General features: G+C 35.4%; 1 protein-coding gene across 7 annotated transcripts in view; it reads left to right on the top strand.

Annotated features, from left to right (window-relative positions):
• Positions 1–15,199, top strand: part of RANBP17 (RAN binding protein 17) — a 306,922-nt gene that overhangs the window by 66,276 nt on the left and 225,447 nt on the right. For all 7 annotated transcript variants that reach the window (XR_012029812.1, XR_012029813.1, XM_072824186.1 and 4 more), the window contains one exon: positions 6,311–6,446. Coding sequence is in view for 5 of the 7 variants with exons in the window: in XM_072824186.1 (XP_072680287.1) it covers positions 6,311–6,446 (136 nt within the window). In the remaining 2 variants the exon portion in view is untranslated. The remainder of the gene's footprint in view (positions 1–6,310; positions 6,447–15,199) is intronic.

Genomic DNA, 15,199 nt, shown 5'->3' with positions numbered 1-15,199 from the left:
TAATGAGAATCAAATGTATAAGGTGGTGCATTACACACTGATTGCTCACTGTTACAGGAGATTTCCCCAGAGGCCACATATAGAACCACTGTGTTTGAACAGTCCATGATGGCGGTGGGAGGATGGACTGTAGGCAAGCCAGTTTTCTGTTGGCTTATTTCTGTGTCCCATTTCTTATTAAAGTCTCCTCTTGGGGAGTAGTTTTGTTCCCTGGCCTCTCTGAGGTGCCACTGGGGAAGCCAGAACTTTTGTCCTGCTGAGTTGGGAGGTAGGGGCTGGAGCTGTCAGAGGCCTCTCTTCTCCCCTGAGTGAGGATGTACAACTGCAGGAACTGTGGGAATCTTTACGGGAGCTGCAAGGCAAGTGGATGAGGGTAGTGGGTGAGAGGTAGTGGTGAGGTAGTGGTGAAGGAATGGTGAGAGAGGGTGAGAGAGAGTGGTGAGGTGGGTGGGTATGTAAACAGGGCTAAGCAGATTCAAACTGAGGCATAAAAAAAGATATAAATATGTTTTAAAATCTGAGCTTTTAAATTAAATAAGAATGATGTTTTATGTAGAATTTTAAAATATCAATTTCATATGAAGAAGTAACTGGCACTGTAATACTGTTGCCTTCAATGTGTTGGTATATACTTTGCTCACTCCTGAGAAAACTACCAAATTGGAAGATCATGAAGATTCTGCCAAAAACCTATATGCTATTTTATCAGGAAAAGGTTAATATTCATAAAAGCTCCCAATATTGTGATAATTTTAATTAAAACATGTTACTTTAACATTTAAATATGCTTCCTTAACTTAGCAAATAAATTTATTTGTGCTCAGGTCATGCAGTTCTAATTAAATACAGATAATTTTATAGTCATTTCAGTTTCATTCATCATTACCAGAATATAAACCTCTTGAGAGATTACCCGGAGATTTTGTTTTATTCATCTTATATCCTCCCAGTTTGCTCGTGCTAGTAGAATGACTGCTTCTTTCAGTTATGATACCCTCCTTCCCTCGTTGTTTCTCTGGCCTGTTAGTCTCTCTGTCATCCCTCATCATTCATCAACACCTTTGACAGCTAGCTCAGAGTTTTGTTTTGTTCTTTTTCCCAAACTCTGCTATCCTATGGATGACTTCAACTTCTTACCCATTAGATCATATTACTCTGCTCTATTCATAAGCTTCCAGAGGCTTCTTTTCACACATGAGAATTCCAGAGTCCGTGTCATGGCTCAGAGCTTCCTGTACTACTTCTCTGACTTCCTTTCCTACCCTTTCTCATTCAGTTCAGCCACACTGACCTCCTTGGTGTTTTCGAGTGTTGGAAATATGTTCTCACTTTAGGGCCTTTGCACTTCTGCTAGGAATGCTTTCTCCTAGATGTTTCTGTAGTACTCCTTCACTTCAGTTAGGTCTGTATGCAGCTGTCTCTTCCTGCTTTGACATCCCAATCCAAACTAACATCCTTATCCTAGTTTATTTTTTCCACAATACTTATTACCTCTTGATGTTTGTTTGTTCCTCTAGAGTAAGGGAGGAATAAGCTTCATTTGCTTTGTGCACGGCTGTATTTTTATCTCATCTGCCTAGCCAAACCTTAACCCTGAGGAATTCAGAGTTTTCACTAATTTGTTGAGTGATTATAAAAGAAATTGCACAGGGGATCCCTGGGTGGCTCAGCAGTTTAACGCCTGCCTTTGGCCCAGGGCGTGATCCTGGAGTCCCGGGATCGAGTCCCGCATCGGGCTCCCGGCATGGAGCCTGCTTTTCCCTCCTCCTGTGTCTTTGCCTCTCTCTCTCTCTCTCTCTCTCTCTCTGTCTATCATAAATAAATAAATCTTTAAAAAAAAAAGAAATTGCACACCTCTGCATAAAGGTAACATTTGTCAATTAAGATACCATGTTTTACCTCAGTTGAGCCCTTAACATTGCTCAGTGATTTTCTCCTATTTTAGTAATTCTTGTCTTCTGACTTCCAAAAAGCTGTTGCATGTTCATTTGCATGTTCTGCTCCGCACGTGTCTTCAATTTAGTGACTAAAATTAAGCTATCTTCCCTCCACTCCCAGCCCTGACTCTCTTCATGTGTCTCACCATCTCTTCAGTTTGTCTAAGCCTGCATCCCAGGAGTTATCCTTAACTTTTCTTTTTCTCTCACCAACATCCACATAGTCTTCATCTTCATATCCTGTCAGTTCTGCCTTCTAGTTAGGCCAGTTGGTCCAGTTGTTTCTATGTCCCCTGCCATTTTAGCTCTCTGTATCTTTTTCTTGGGTTCATGCTACAGTTTTAAATGGACACCTTGGTTCCTCTCTGGCTTTCTTTTCTTTTCTCTTCTTTTTATTTTTTTTCTTTTTTAAGATTTTGTTTATTTATTTGAGAGAGAGAGAAAGCAAGCATGAGCAGGGGGAGGGGCAGTGGGAGAGGGAGAAACAGGCTCTGCTCAGACTTTGCAATGCTTTCCGTTGCTTTTGGGATTAAAATCAACATGGCTTATCAGGTTCTTCATGATCTGGCTCCTGCCTGTCTTATTATTAGCCTCATCTCCTGCCAGGGACTGCTTTATAGCCATATTTAACTGTTTCAGCTCCTAAATGAGCCATGCTTTTTCTTCCCTCTCTAGGTAGTTACACATGCTTTCTCCTTTCCCTCAACACACTCTTTGCCCTGTTCCATCCTAGAATATTATGAATCTTCGTTAATTTCTTTGTATTGTTACAGCACTTGTCATTCTTTATCTTAATCATTTGTTATATGTCTTTCCCTGTATAGACTATAGATATCTGGAGGGCTTGTTCACTATTATATTCCGAACTTCTAATGAACATATACCATATAGTAGGCCCTCAGATATTTATTGACTGCATGAATACTTATTTATTTGGGTAGGTAGAGAGATACAAACAAGTGAGTATCCAAAATTCATTTCTTTGAATTTGAAATGAATTTTGAAATGGTGATTATACTTGGATTAACATTATTTAATGATATATTTGTCTTTTTATTCCCTCCGTGCTCTTTACCAAAAATAACATGAAGAAAAAAATAGCTGCAGGACAATAAATTAAAACTGAAAGTGAATATTATATATGCAGTACAAGCTTTGGTCTTAAGTACTTTTCAAAGTGGCCACAAATCTTTGAATGGCACTGTGGCAGAGACTACTAGCTGTACAGTGTTTATTCCTCCCTTCTTCTGAAGTAATAGAATACCTGATTCTTTTGCCAGGCATGTGGCCACCTGATTAAAGATTTACTAGACTCTTGCAGCTAGATGTGGCTAAGTGATTGTGCTCTAGGCAAATGGATGTAAGCAGATGTGGTATGTGCAAGACATATGGACATAATGGGTGGAGCTAAAATAGCCATCTTAGACCAAAAAGTGATTGTGTGAATGGAGGCAAGTGTAACAAGATGAAAAGCACTTGAGTCTCTGATACACTGTGGAGCACTAGCTAGTCCTGGAGCACTGCCTTGGATATTTGCCACAGAGAGAAATAAATATCCATATTGTTTAGGCCGTGGTTATTTGGACATTAGACTGTTGCAGCCGAACTTCTTTTACAACTACCAAAACTTCTTTGACAATGGATCATGTATTGTGCTGGGAACTCCTTCCTGGGATCCCATTTCCTCTTAGGCAGATGCAAATCGCCAGTTTAACTTGAGTTGTAAAGACATACCAACAAACTGTCTTCTGGTTTTCCCTCTTCCTAGGATTTTGGTATGCTGTAAAAAGGAAATAAAAATGAAGGAACAAGTACATAGAATCAACAAAGAGCTAGAGTAGGAAAAGGGAAGTCTCACTTAGGAAAGAATTAAAAAACAAGATATGTCTGTTTAAGTCACTTGAAAAATCACCTGGATCTAGACACAGTTTGATGTATATATCTATTTTTTTAACTAAAAATTACTCCCAGTAATCTGCTAATTCAAAAATACACAGACTAAAAGCTTTATCATTCCTCTCAAAATTGCAGAACAAACACATCTTCTTAGGAAAAAAAGAACAATCTGAATGCATAAGGGTATATGACAAGGGATATATTTGTATATGATAAGGGATATAATTGAGTGTATATGATAAGGGGTATAATTGAAATAGTGAGCAAAAGATAGACTATACTACAAGAAAGAAGTGGTGTTGAAGCACATGAGTAGCCATTTGGAAAAAATGTTGATCCATATCTCACAAGACATGTTCAAGATAAGTTCAAATGTATCAAAAAGGTAAATGTAAAAAAAAAAAAAAGAAGAAAAGAAAAACAAAAATACCTCAGATTTAGGTAAGACCTTGTTACTATGCAAAATCTGTTTAAAAATTGATGAAAAGGGGCACCTGGGTGGCTCAGTCGGTTAAGTGTTGGACTCTTGGTTTTGGTTCAGGTCATGATCTCATGGGTGGTGGGATTGAGCCCTGAGTCTGGCTCTGCACTTAATGGGAAGTCTGCTTGAAAATTCCCTCTCTCTGTACCAACCCCCCCCCCCCACACAAACTCATGCTCTCTGTCTCTAAAATAAATCAAGAAATCTTTAAAAATTAATGAAAATTTAGTATAACAAAAACTTCTGCATGGCATAAAAAAAAAAGTCAGGAGACAAATTAAAACCATGGAAAAATATTAAAGCTGAATCACAGGCAAAGGACTCAGTTTTCTAATATGTAAAGAATTTGTAGAAATCAACAATAAAAAGCCTAATAGAAAGAATTAGCAAAGTATATGGACAAACAGGTAACAGACAAAGACATATATAAGGCTTAAAAACATGGAAAAATTTTAACCTCACATACATGAGTGAAATACAAAATAAAACTGCACTGGATGTCGTTTTTCATATTTCAATGAATTTTATAGTTTCATGTCATCTGAATTATCTGAGTGTATATAGACACTACACTCATAGACTAATGATAGAAGTATAAATTGTTTCAATTGTTTCTCTCTCTATTTAATAATAGCTATCAAGATTATAAAAAAATAAAATTCTTTAAACTAGTGGTTTTACTTTTAGTAGTGTATATTGTAATGTATGTGTGAAATGATGTGTACAAGATGGATAATTCCATCCTTTTTGCAATAGCAAAAAAATTATAAACAATGCCCATTTGTAGAGAGTATTTGAAAATATTATGGTATATTCATATAATAAAATGTTGAACAGCTGCAAGAGAGAATGAGGAAGCTCTTGATGGCTGACATGGAAAGATCTGTAAGATAGTTAAATGGAAAAGGCTGGATTTGGAATTGTAACTATAGTATATTCCATATGTTTAAAGGAGTTGGAAGGAGAATATATAGTTGCATTTGACTGCATATACATTTAAAAAAATCTCTGGAAGAACATATAAACTATTAACAGTATGTGTGTATGTTCCTATGTATATGCATGGAAGGAAGTGTGCAGGTCAGGATAGACATAGCTGCCTTTGTGTATAGTTAGAAAAAGGAGAAAAAAGTGCTATTCCTCAACGACCTCTGCCTCTTGGCTTTTAAAAGATGATTATAATAAGCTGATTTTGTTAACACCAGGCACTTGTCAGCCATCCACTGGAAATTTTTAATGAAAATAGATAGGTAATACAAGGATTTCTCTTGAAAATTCTAGACCAAGCTTTTCATTATATTGAATTAATTTTTTTTCTCTAAGAAATATGACTTAACCTTCAGTTCACTTATGATTATCTGGTAATAATAGTTGTATACTTGTATTAAAAATACTTGATCTTATTAAGATTATCTTGTAAGTTTTTCCAGGTGAAATTTTTATTATTCATTGAAAAAAAATGCTAATAACTTGATTGGTGGATCTCTTGATTTTTAAAAAATGTTTTGAATCATGTGACCCCCCAAATAGATAATTATATAAAAATTATAGGTTTAATGAAAAGGTAAAATATAAAGCTACATGTTCAGTATCATTTTTCTTTTATTAAAAGGTAAATTTTATATAGATACAAATATTTATATCTATGTGTATATATAGTATAAAATTAGGGATTTACATATATATATGCATACGATATATGTATATACCTTATGCGTTTATATATAAATTTTTAGTGAAATAGTAAGTGTATGTCCTTGTAGGTTTCTATGTATATATGTGTATGTGTATGTTTTAAAAAGACTAAAAGGAATTAGACCAAATTGTAGTATCTCTTAGTAGTAGGATTTCAGATGGTTTTAAAAATATTTTTTATGAGCTTTTGTATTTTTCCACTTTTTAAAGTGATTATATATTACATTAAATTGACAATAAATGTTTTAATATTGTTTCTATAAGAACTGTCACTGAAGTTTTTTTTCTCCTTCACGAAAAGAGTTTTTCAGCTTATATCTTTAATGGATACCGGATTGCCTCAGTGTTCTAATGAGAAAATAGAGCTTGCAATTCTGTGGTTTTTGGATCAGTTTCGTAAAACATATGTTGGTGATCAACTTCAAAGAACCTCAAAGGTAGGTTTTTACTAGATTTACTAGATTTTTAAAAAATGTTACCGAAAAATGAAGAAAGATGTTCACATCTAACAGTTCTAAACTGAATGATACATTTATGTAATTTCTACCTAAGAGGTAGAAGTCGATTGACTAATTGGTATTGAAGGCAATGGGAGATTAATTTGCTTGTTTTATACCTAGATTTACCATTTTCTTTGAAGAATGATTGGCAGAGTTAGTGAATATTTTTTATGTGGTTAGTCAAATAATTAAGATTACTTTAAACACTTTAATAGATTTTACCTTATTATGTTTATCTCAAGGTTTAAGATAAGAGGTTTATTACTCTTTTAGTAGTTCTGAGACTTTAGGGGCATGCACTTATTTATGTGATTTCCAGTATATTTTTCTCTCATTGCTCTGCATTTTTACAAAACTGATGAGGACCAGGAGCACTAGACATGTTTTTGAGAGGCCACAGTTAAATCACCTTAATGTAGAGGACACTCATAGTATGATAATTGAAAGTTTAGCATCAGCAAATTTAGATGAATTGATCTTAAGGCATAATGAGGGATTATCGAGGTCGTTTATGTGAACCCTAACTGGATATTTAGTAATACTGTGACATGGAGTAAGATCTATGAAGTTTTCTTCTTCTTCTGAAATAGTAACTCTTTCCAAGCCTTCTCTGTTAAGAAGTCCTAAGGATAGACTTATCTCCTGTGGATGTATAGATTCTATTAGCAATGTTGAAGGATTTCTTACTGGAAATATTTAGAATAAGCTTTTTATATTGAACTGAGCTTTTTTCCTATGGGAAATCTAGTGTGACCTTTAGTACATTTATGATTCTCTGTTTGTTATAGTCATATAATAGTGGAAAAACTTTTGTTTGATTTTGTTAGTATTATCCTTTAGTATAGTATAGTATAGTATAGTATAGTATAGTAATCTTTCCCTCAGTAGAAAACCAGAGAGAATAATGTAATGAACACTCATGTACCCACCATCCAGCTTTGTTTGTTTGTTTATTTTCTTTGCTTTTTAAGAAAGTGATATAGCTTGATGCTTCCTTTGTCAAATATATTGTGATATGTTATTGTCATTTAGGATTAACTTCAATAAAATTTTCTTAGAATTTAGCTGTCATTGAATGAGGCCATTAGGGAGAAAAAGGAATAACTAGAAATAAACGTTTGATAGTAAGACAAATTAGAATCAGACAAAAATTATATGGTATGAAACTTATACAAGGGTGCCTCTTTTAAAATACCAGATGAGGGGATCCCTGGATGGATCAGTGGCTGAGCGGCTGCCTTCGGCCCAGGGCGTGATCCCAGAGTGCTGGGATCAAGTCCCACATCGGGCTCCGCCTGCTTCTCCCTCTGCCTGTGTCTCTGCCTCTCTCTCTCTCTCTCTCTCTCTGTCGCTCATGAATAAATAAATAAAATATTAAAAAATTTTTTAAAAAGTCCCAGATGAGTTACTTGAAGGTGGAGAATAAATCTCATACATAATACATTCATGTGATAAAGGGTATGTTCTTGAGTTGGAAAATGATGCTGACTTTAGTGAAATTATTAAGCAAGTTTAAATAAGATGTGTTGCTAAGCATCTTGAAGTTACGTATGCATAATAAGTGCTTCAGGAACCCAGGTGGAATCATAGAGGAATCTTAAGTAATGTATAGAATAGAAGTGTATGTTATAAATGAGAAAGAAGCATCATAAATGGTAGCTATAGACATTTATTAAAGAAGTAGTCTGTGTCAAAGACTTCACACTTGACAGATATCTAATTTCATCTCACAAAGCCCTGTGCGAATAGTTGTTTTTATTGACACCTGCCCACCCCTTTTTACAGATTTGGAAACTGAGGTCTAGAATGGTTAATTAATGTGTTTAAGTGGTTGAATCTGAATTTGAACCCAGGACACCTATGATAACAGACCCTGTGATGCTAATCACTTTTCTGTATTGTCTCCTGTTGGATCTTTCACTGTGATATTGAATAGGCCCTTCAATCTCAGTAGGTCTTAAACACATCCTGAAACCCATTCCACCTGTTTTCCAGTTTTGAGGAAAAATGCCTGACTGTGAACCCAAAATTTCCACTTTGTTCTTATATCTAATTTGTTACCTAATTTTGCTGATTTTCTTACTCTCTTTCAGTTTCACTTTTTTCTCAGGTCCTCAGTTTTTATCCTCATTATCACTGCTTGTCATTTCACACTGGATTTCAAAAGTCTTCTGACTGTCCTCTTTGTTTCCTTTTTTGCCTTTTCCCCACTCCGGTCCATTTTCCATACTGCCTCCAAAGTAATCTTTCCCTCAGTAGAAAACCAGAGAGAATAATGTAATGAACACTCATGTACCCACCGTCCAGCTTTGTCAGATCTGAATGCCTTGCCCTATTTGCTTCTGTATATTTTTAAATGAAAAGTTAGGGGATCCCTGGGTGGCTCAGCGGTTTAGCGCCTGCCTTTGGTCCAGGGCCTGATCCTGGAGTCCCTGGATCGAGTCTTACGTCAGGCTCCAGGTATGGAGCCTGCTTCTCCCTCCTCCTGTGTCTCTGCCTCTCTCTCTCTCTCTTTCTCTATGTCTATCATAAATAAATGAATAAATCTTTAAAAAAAAAAAAAGAAAAGTTAATGGCCTGTTCTTGCTCTGATTCTGTTCTTACTTCTTACCCCCAAAGTAACTGTCATCCTAAATTTAGTGTCATTTTCATGCATGATTTTGTTCAATTCCCGCATTCCTATGTAATTATGAACAAAAATAGTACTGTTAACTTTATAGAAAATTAGTATGCAAGAGCTTGCTGTTTTTGATCAACATTGTTTTTGAGATTTATGCATGGTAATACATATATTTATAATTTATTTTAATTATTGAATGGTATTACTGTATATTACTGTGCCTACATACTCATTTTTCTGTCAATATATGTTAGATTGTTTCCAATTTTAAAGATTACAGAAAATTCTACAGTAAACATTCTAATACCATTTTCTTTTTTTTTTTTTTCTAATACCATTTTCTTTATGCATATGTATGAGTATCTTGAAGGTAAATACTGAGAGTGGAATTGCTGGGCTGTAGACTACATATTTTCAGCTTGATCAGATATTATCAAGTTGCCACCCCCCCAAGTGTTTGGATAGTTTGTAGTTGTTTGAATAGTGCTGTATGTTGTCTTAATACTTGCTTTTGTTAGACTTTAAAATTTGCAGAATTTCTCTGCTTAAAATTCTTATTGATTTCTCAGTATATATAAAATAGACACCTTATTATGGTCAGATTTTGCCTACCTTTGCAACCTTTTTTTTTTTCTGACACTGCATTCTACTCTATGACATGTTTTGTGTGTGCTACACTTCTTTCCCTCTTGCCAATTTATTTTTACTATCCAATGAACATTAATAAGTAACTACTGTATATTAAGACCAGGAATACAATAACCCATAGGATGGTCCATCTCTCTACTAAGTTTTTAATTAAAGAAGATCAGCAAATAAAAACTTAGAGGGCAGCCCCAGTGGCGCAGCAATTTAGCGCCGCCTGCAGCCTAGGGCATAATCCTGGAGACCCTGGATCAAGTCCCACGTCAGGCTTCTCTGCATGGAGCCTACTTCTCCCTCCACCTATGTCTCTGCCTCTCTCTCTCTCTCTCTGTCTCTCATGAATAAATAAATAAAATCTTTAAGAAAAAAAACACATCAGAGTAAAAATATTGAAAGACAAAGAGAAGATTTTTTTTAAATTTTTTATTTATTTATGATAGTCACAGAGAGAGAGAGAGGGGGGCAGAGACACAGGCAGAGGGAGAAGCAGGCTCCATGCACCGGGAGCCCGTTGTGGGATTCGATCCCGGGTCTCTAGGATCATGCCCTGGGCCAAAGGCAGGCGCCAAACCGCTGCACCACCCAGGGATCCCCAAAGAGAAGATTTTGATAGCAGCAAGAGAAAAAAATATTTATCACAGTTACCAGAAGGGAGGTGGTTGGGGGGATGGGTGAAATGGTGATGGGGATTGAGGAGGACATTTGTGATGACCACTGGGTGATTTATGGAAGTGTTGAATAAAAACTTAAAAAAAAAAAAAGGAAAAAGAAGAACTACTTAATACATGCAAAGAGACACCAATAAGATTAACAGCTGACTAGTCTTTAGAAACAGTAGGGGTCAGGAGATAGTTGGATGATATAGTCAAAGTGCTGAACTAGTAACCAAGAATTCCATATCCACCTTGGAATTTTAAAGACATTGGCAAACAAAAAACAGAATTCATTGCTTTTAGAGCCCTGTAAGAAAACAAGGAAAGGAAACACTTGAGGCTGAAAGCAAGTGACTTCAGATAAATCCACATGAAAACAAAGAACACTAGTGAAGGTAGGTAAGCAGTTATAAAATATAGTACTTTTTCTCTTAACTGATTTAAAAAGCAATTAATTACATATTTTACACACTATATTGATGGCATATAACATATATAATGTGTAATATATTTGCCAATAATAGCACAAAGAAGATAGATGGGAAGAAAGTTGGGGGCTAAGAAAATGGCACAAGGTAGCAACTCAAATCCACAAGAACCAATAAAAAAGAACCAAAAATGATAAATAAGAATGTTGATATAACAAACACTTTATTTTTTTAACAAACACTTTAGACATATATTTTTGTTCTTTCTCTCAACTTTATTAAAAGATATAAAATGAAATTAAAAAATAATTATGATTTATTGTTGATTTGTAATATATAAAAATGTACTATATTTTATCATATGATAATAATATTACAAAAAAGGAGAAAAAGGAATAGAGTTATATAGGAATAACATTTCTTTATCCTTTGGAATTAAGTAATATAAATTTGAGATAGATTCTGATAAGATGTATATGGTGAGACCTGGGAAATTCTCCAGAAAGTAACTAAAAAGTATACAGTAGGGGGTGCCTAGCTGGCTCAGTGGTTGAGCATCTGCTTTTGGCTCAGGTCGTGATCGTGGGGTCCTGGGATTGAGTCCCACATCAGGCTCCCTGCCAGGGAGCCTTCCCCCTCTACCTATGTCTCTGCCTCTATGTGTTTTTGTCTCTCATGAATAAATAAATAAAATCTTTTAAAAATTAAGCTAAGGTTATTAAAATGTTACACTAAAAATATTCATTTAATGTAAAAGCAATAGAGGGAGGCTAGAGGAAAAAAAATGACAAAAACTGCAGACATAGATCTCACAATATCAATAACATTAAATTTAGAATGGATTATGCAACCCAATGAATAGCAGAGAGTATTAGACTGGATTTTTAAAAAAATACTGTTGTACATGCTATCTATCTATAGAACACACATTTTAAATTCAAGGACACAAATAGATTGAAAATAAAAGGGTGGCAAAAGATATATCACATAGACAGCAACCATTAAAAAGCTGGAGTGGCTATACTAATACCAAGCAAAGTAGACTTTAAAACAAAAAATGCCACTAGGATAGACAGGAACATTTTATAATGTTAAAAGTGTCAACCCTTGAGGAAATATAGCAATTATAAACATATATGTACCTAACAACAGAAGCACAAAATATATGAAACAGAAGCTGACAGAAATAACAATAATAGTTGAAGACTTTAATGACGTAATTTTAATAATGGATAGAACAACTAGGGAGAAGGTCTGTAAGGAAGTTGTAGACTTGAACAACACTGTAAACCTACTAGACCATAGACGTCTATAGAACACCACACCCAACAACAGCAGAATATGCATTTTTAAAGAGATTTTATTTATTGATTGATTTATTTGACAGCATAAGTAGGGGCAGTGGCAGGCAGAGGAAGAGGAAGAAGTAGGTTCCCTGCTGAGCAGAGAGCCCCGTGTGAGGGCTCGATCGAGACCCTGGGATCATGACCTAAGCTGAAGGCAGATGCTTAACTGACTGAGCCACCCCATTGCCCCCCACCAAATATGCATTCCTATCAAGTATGCACAGAACATTACCCAGAATAGACCATATGTTCATTCATAAAACAAGATTTGATAAGCTTAAAAGAATTGAAATAGTACAAAATATGTTCTCTAATCACTATGGAATGCATAGATAATGCAACAGAAAGAAATATGGGGAACTCTTAAGTATGTGGAAATTAAACAACCCACTTCTAAATAACCAGTGAGTCAAAGAAGAAATCACAAAGGAAATTAGGAAACACTTTCAGGGAAAGAAAATGACACAACATATCAAAACTTACAAAATTTAGCTAAAGCAGTATTTGGGGTTATTTTATAGCTATAAATACCTACTTTAAAAATGAAGAGATATCTTAGATAAATAGCTCAACCTTTCCCCTTAACACACTGGAAAAATGAGAAGAAGCTAAACCTAAAGCAACAGAAGGAAGGATATAATAAAGATTAGAGTAAAAATTAATGAAATAGAAATTAGAAAGCAATAGCAAAAGTCAATGAAATCCAAACTTGGTTCTTTAAAAAAAAAAAAAAAGTGAAATTGACATATCTTTAGCTACATTGACTAAAAAGAGAGTACTGAAAACAGGAATGGGGCAGTCCCGGTGCCTCAGCGGTTTAGCGCCGCCTGCAGCCCAGGGTATGATCCTGGAGACCCGGGATTGAGTCCCATGTCAGGCTCTCTGCATGAAGCCTGCTTCTCCCTCTGCCTGTGTCTCTGCCTCTCTCTCTCCTCTCTGTGTATTCTCATGAATAAATAAATAAAATCTTTAAAAAAAAAACAGGAATGAAAGAGAGGACATTACTCTTGACCTTACAGAAATAAAAATGACTGTAATGGAATATTATGAACATTTGAATGCCAGTTAGATAACTTAGATGGAATGGACAAATTTCCCAAAAAAATATAAACCACTGAAACTTATTCAAGAGAATAAAGAAATCTGATAAAAGTATGACAACTAAAGAGACTGAATTAGTCATCAGATTACCTACAGAGAGCCCAGTCCCAGATGGATACCCTAGTGATTTCTACCGGATGCTCAAAGAATAAATACTAGTTCTTTAAATGCTTAAAAAATGTGGAAGATTAGGGGACACTTCCCAACTCATTCTGTGAGGCCACTTTACCCTGATACCAACACCATAAAAGTACAAAAACATATACTCACCAATTTATCTTATGAATATAGATGCAAAAGAAAACCTAAAACAAAATACAGGCTAACTGAATCTAATGACTTCTAAGTACTTTCCTCTGTGATTAAGAGCAAGACAAAGATACTCTCTTTACTTATATCAAACATTTTACTAGAGGTTCTGGTTAGGAAAATTAAACAATAAAAATTAAATAAAGGCACCCAGATTGGAAGAAAGGAAGTTCACAGATGGCATGACCTTGAATATAGAAAATCTTTTTTTGTTTTTAAAGATTTTATTTATTCATGACAGACAGACACACACACGGAGGCAGAGACATAGAGGGAGAAGCAGGTTCCATGCAAGAAGATGGATGTGGGACTCAATCCTGGGACTCCAGGATCACACTGGGAGCCAAAGGCAGACGCTCAACCGCTGAGCCACCCAGGCATCCCAAATATAGAAAATCTTAAGAATCACCTAAAGTACTATTAGAACTAATTTTAGAAATTGTTAAGTTTGTAGACTAGATGATCAGTATAAAAAAAATCATTTGAGTTTCTATACGCTTGCAGTAAATCTGTGAATGAAATGAACAAAACATTTCATTTACAATAGCATCAAAAAGAATTAAATACTTAAGAATAAATTTAACAAAAGAAGTACAAAATTTATAAACTGGAAACTACAAATCATTGTTGGAATAAATAAAAGAAAATCTAAGAACTGGAAAGATATCCCATTGTCATGAATCAGAAGACTTGCTGTTGGGGCACATGGTGGCTCAGTTGGTTTAGCACCGGTCTCTTGATTTTGGTCGAGATCTTGGTCTCAGGGTTGTGAGATTATGCCCTATGTTAGCGGGGAGTCTGCTTCTCTTTCTCCGCCTTTGCTCTTCCTCTTGCTCCCACTTTCACTCTAAAATAAATACATAAATCTTATTTTTTAAATTTTTTTAAATTTATTTATGATAGTCACACAGAGAGAGAGAGAGAAGCAGAGATATAGGCAGAGGGAGAAGCAGGCTCCATGCACCGGGAGCCCGATGTGGGATTTGATCCCGGGTCTCCAGGATCGTGCCCTGGGCCAAAGGCAGGCGCTAAACTGCTGCGCCACCCAGGGATCCCATACATAAATCTTAAAGACTATTGAGATGTCAGTATTCCACAAATTGATCTATAGCTTCAGTACAATCTTTATCAAAATCTAAGCTAAGCTTGCAGGATTTGGCAAGCTTATCCTAAAATTCATAAGGAAATTCAGAGGATCAAGAATAGCCAAAACAATCTTGAAAAAGATGAACACTCCCTTCCCAATTTCACAACTTACTGTAAAACAACAATAGTCAAGACAATGTAGTTCTGTCATAAGAATATACATAAAGATCAGCCAAATAGAATTGGAAGTCCAGGTATAAACCTTCACATTTGCAGTTTATTTTTGACAAGGATGCCAAGACAAGCCAGTGATGAAAAAGTAATCTTTTCAACAAATGGTGCTGGGACAAGTGGATATCCACATGCAAAAGAATGGGGTTAGAACCCTATCTCCCACCACACACAAAAATTAAATAAAAATGAATCAGATTTAAATGTAAGAGTTAAAACTATGAAACTCTTAGAAAAAAACATATAAGTAAATCTTCATGACTTTGGATTG

Source organism: Canis lupus, chromosome 4 (assembly GCF_048164855.1).
Source record: "Canis lupus baileyi chromosome 4, mCanLup2.hap1, whole genome shotgun sequence".
NCBI classification, from domain to species: Eukaryota; Metazoa; Chordata; class Mammalia; order Carnivora; family Canidae; genus Canis; species Canis lupus.
The sequence above is the reverse complement of the archived record's forward strand: the minus strand, read 5'-3'. Positions and strand labels throughout refer to the sequence as shown.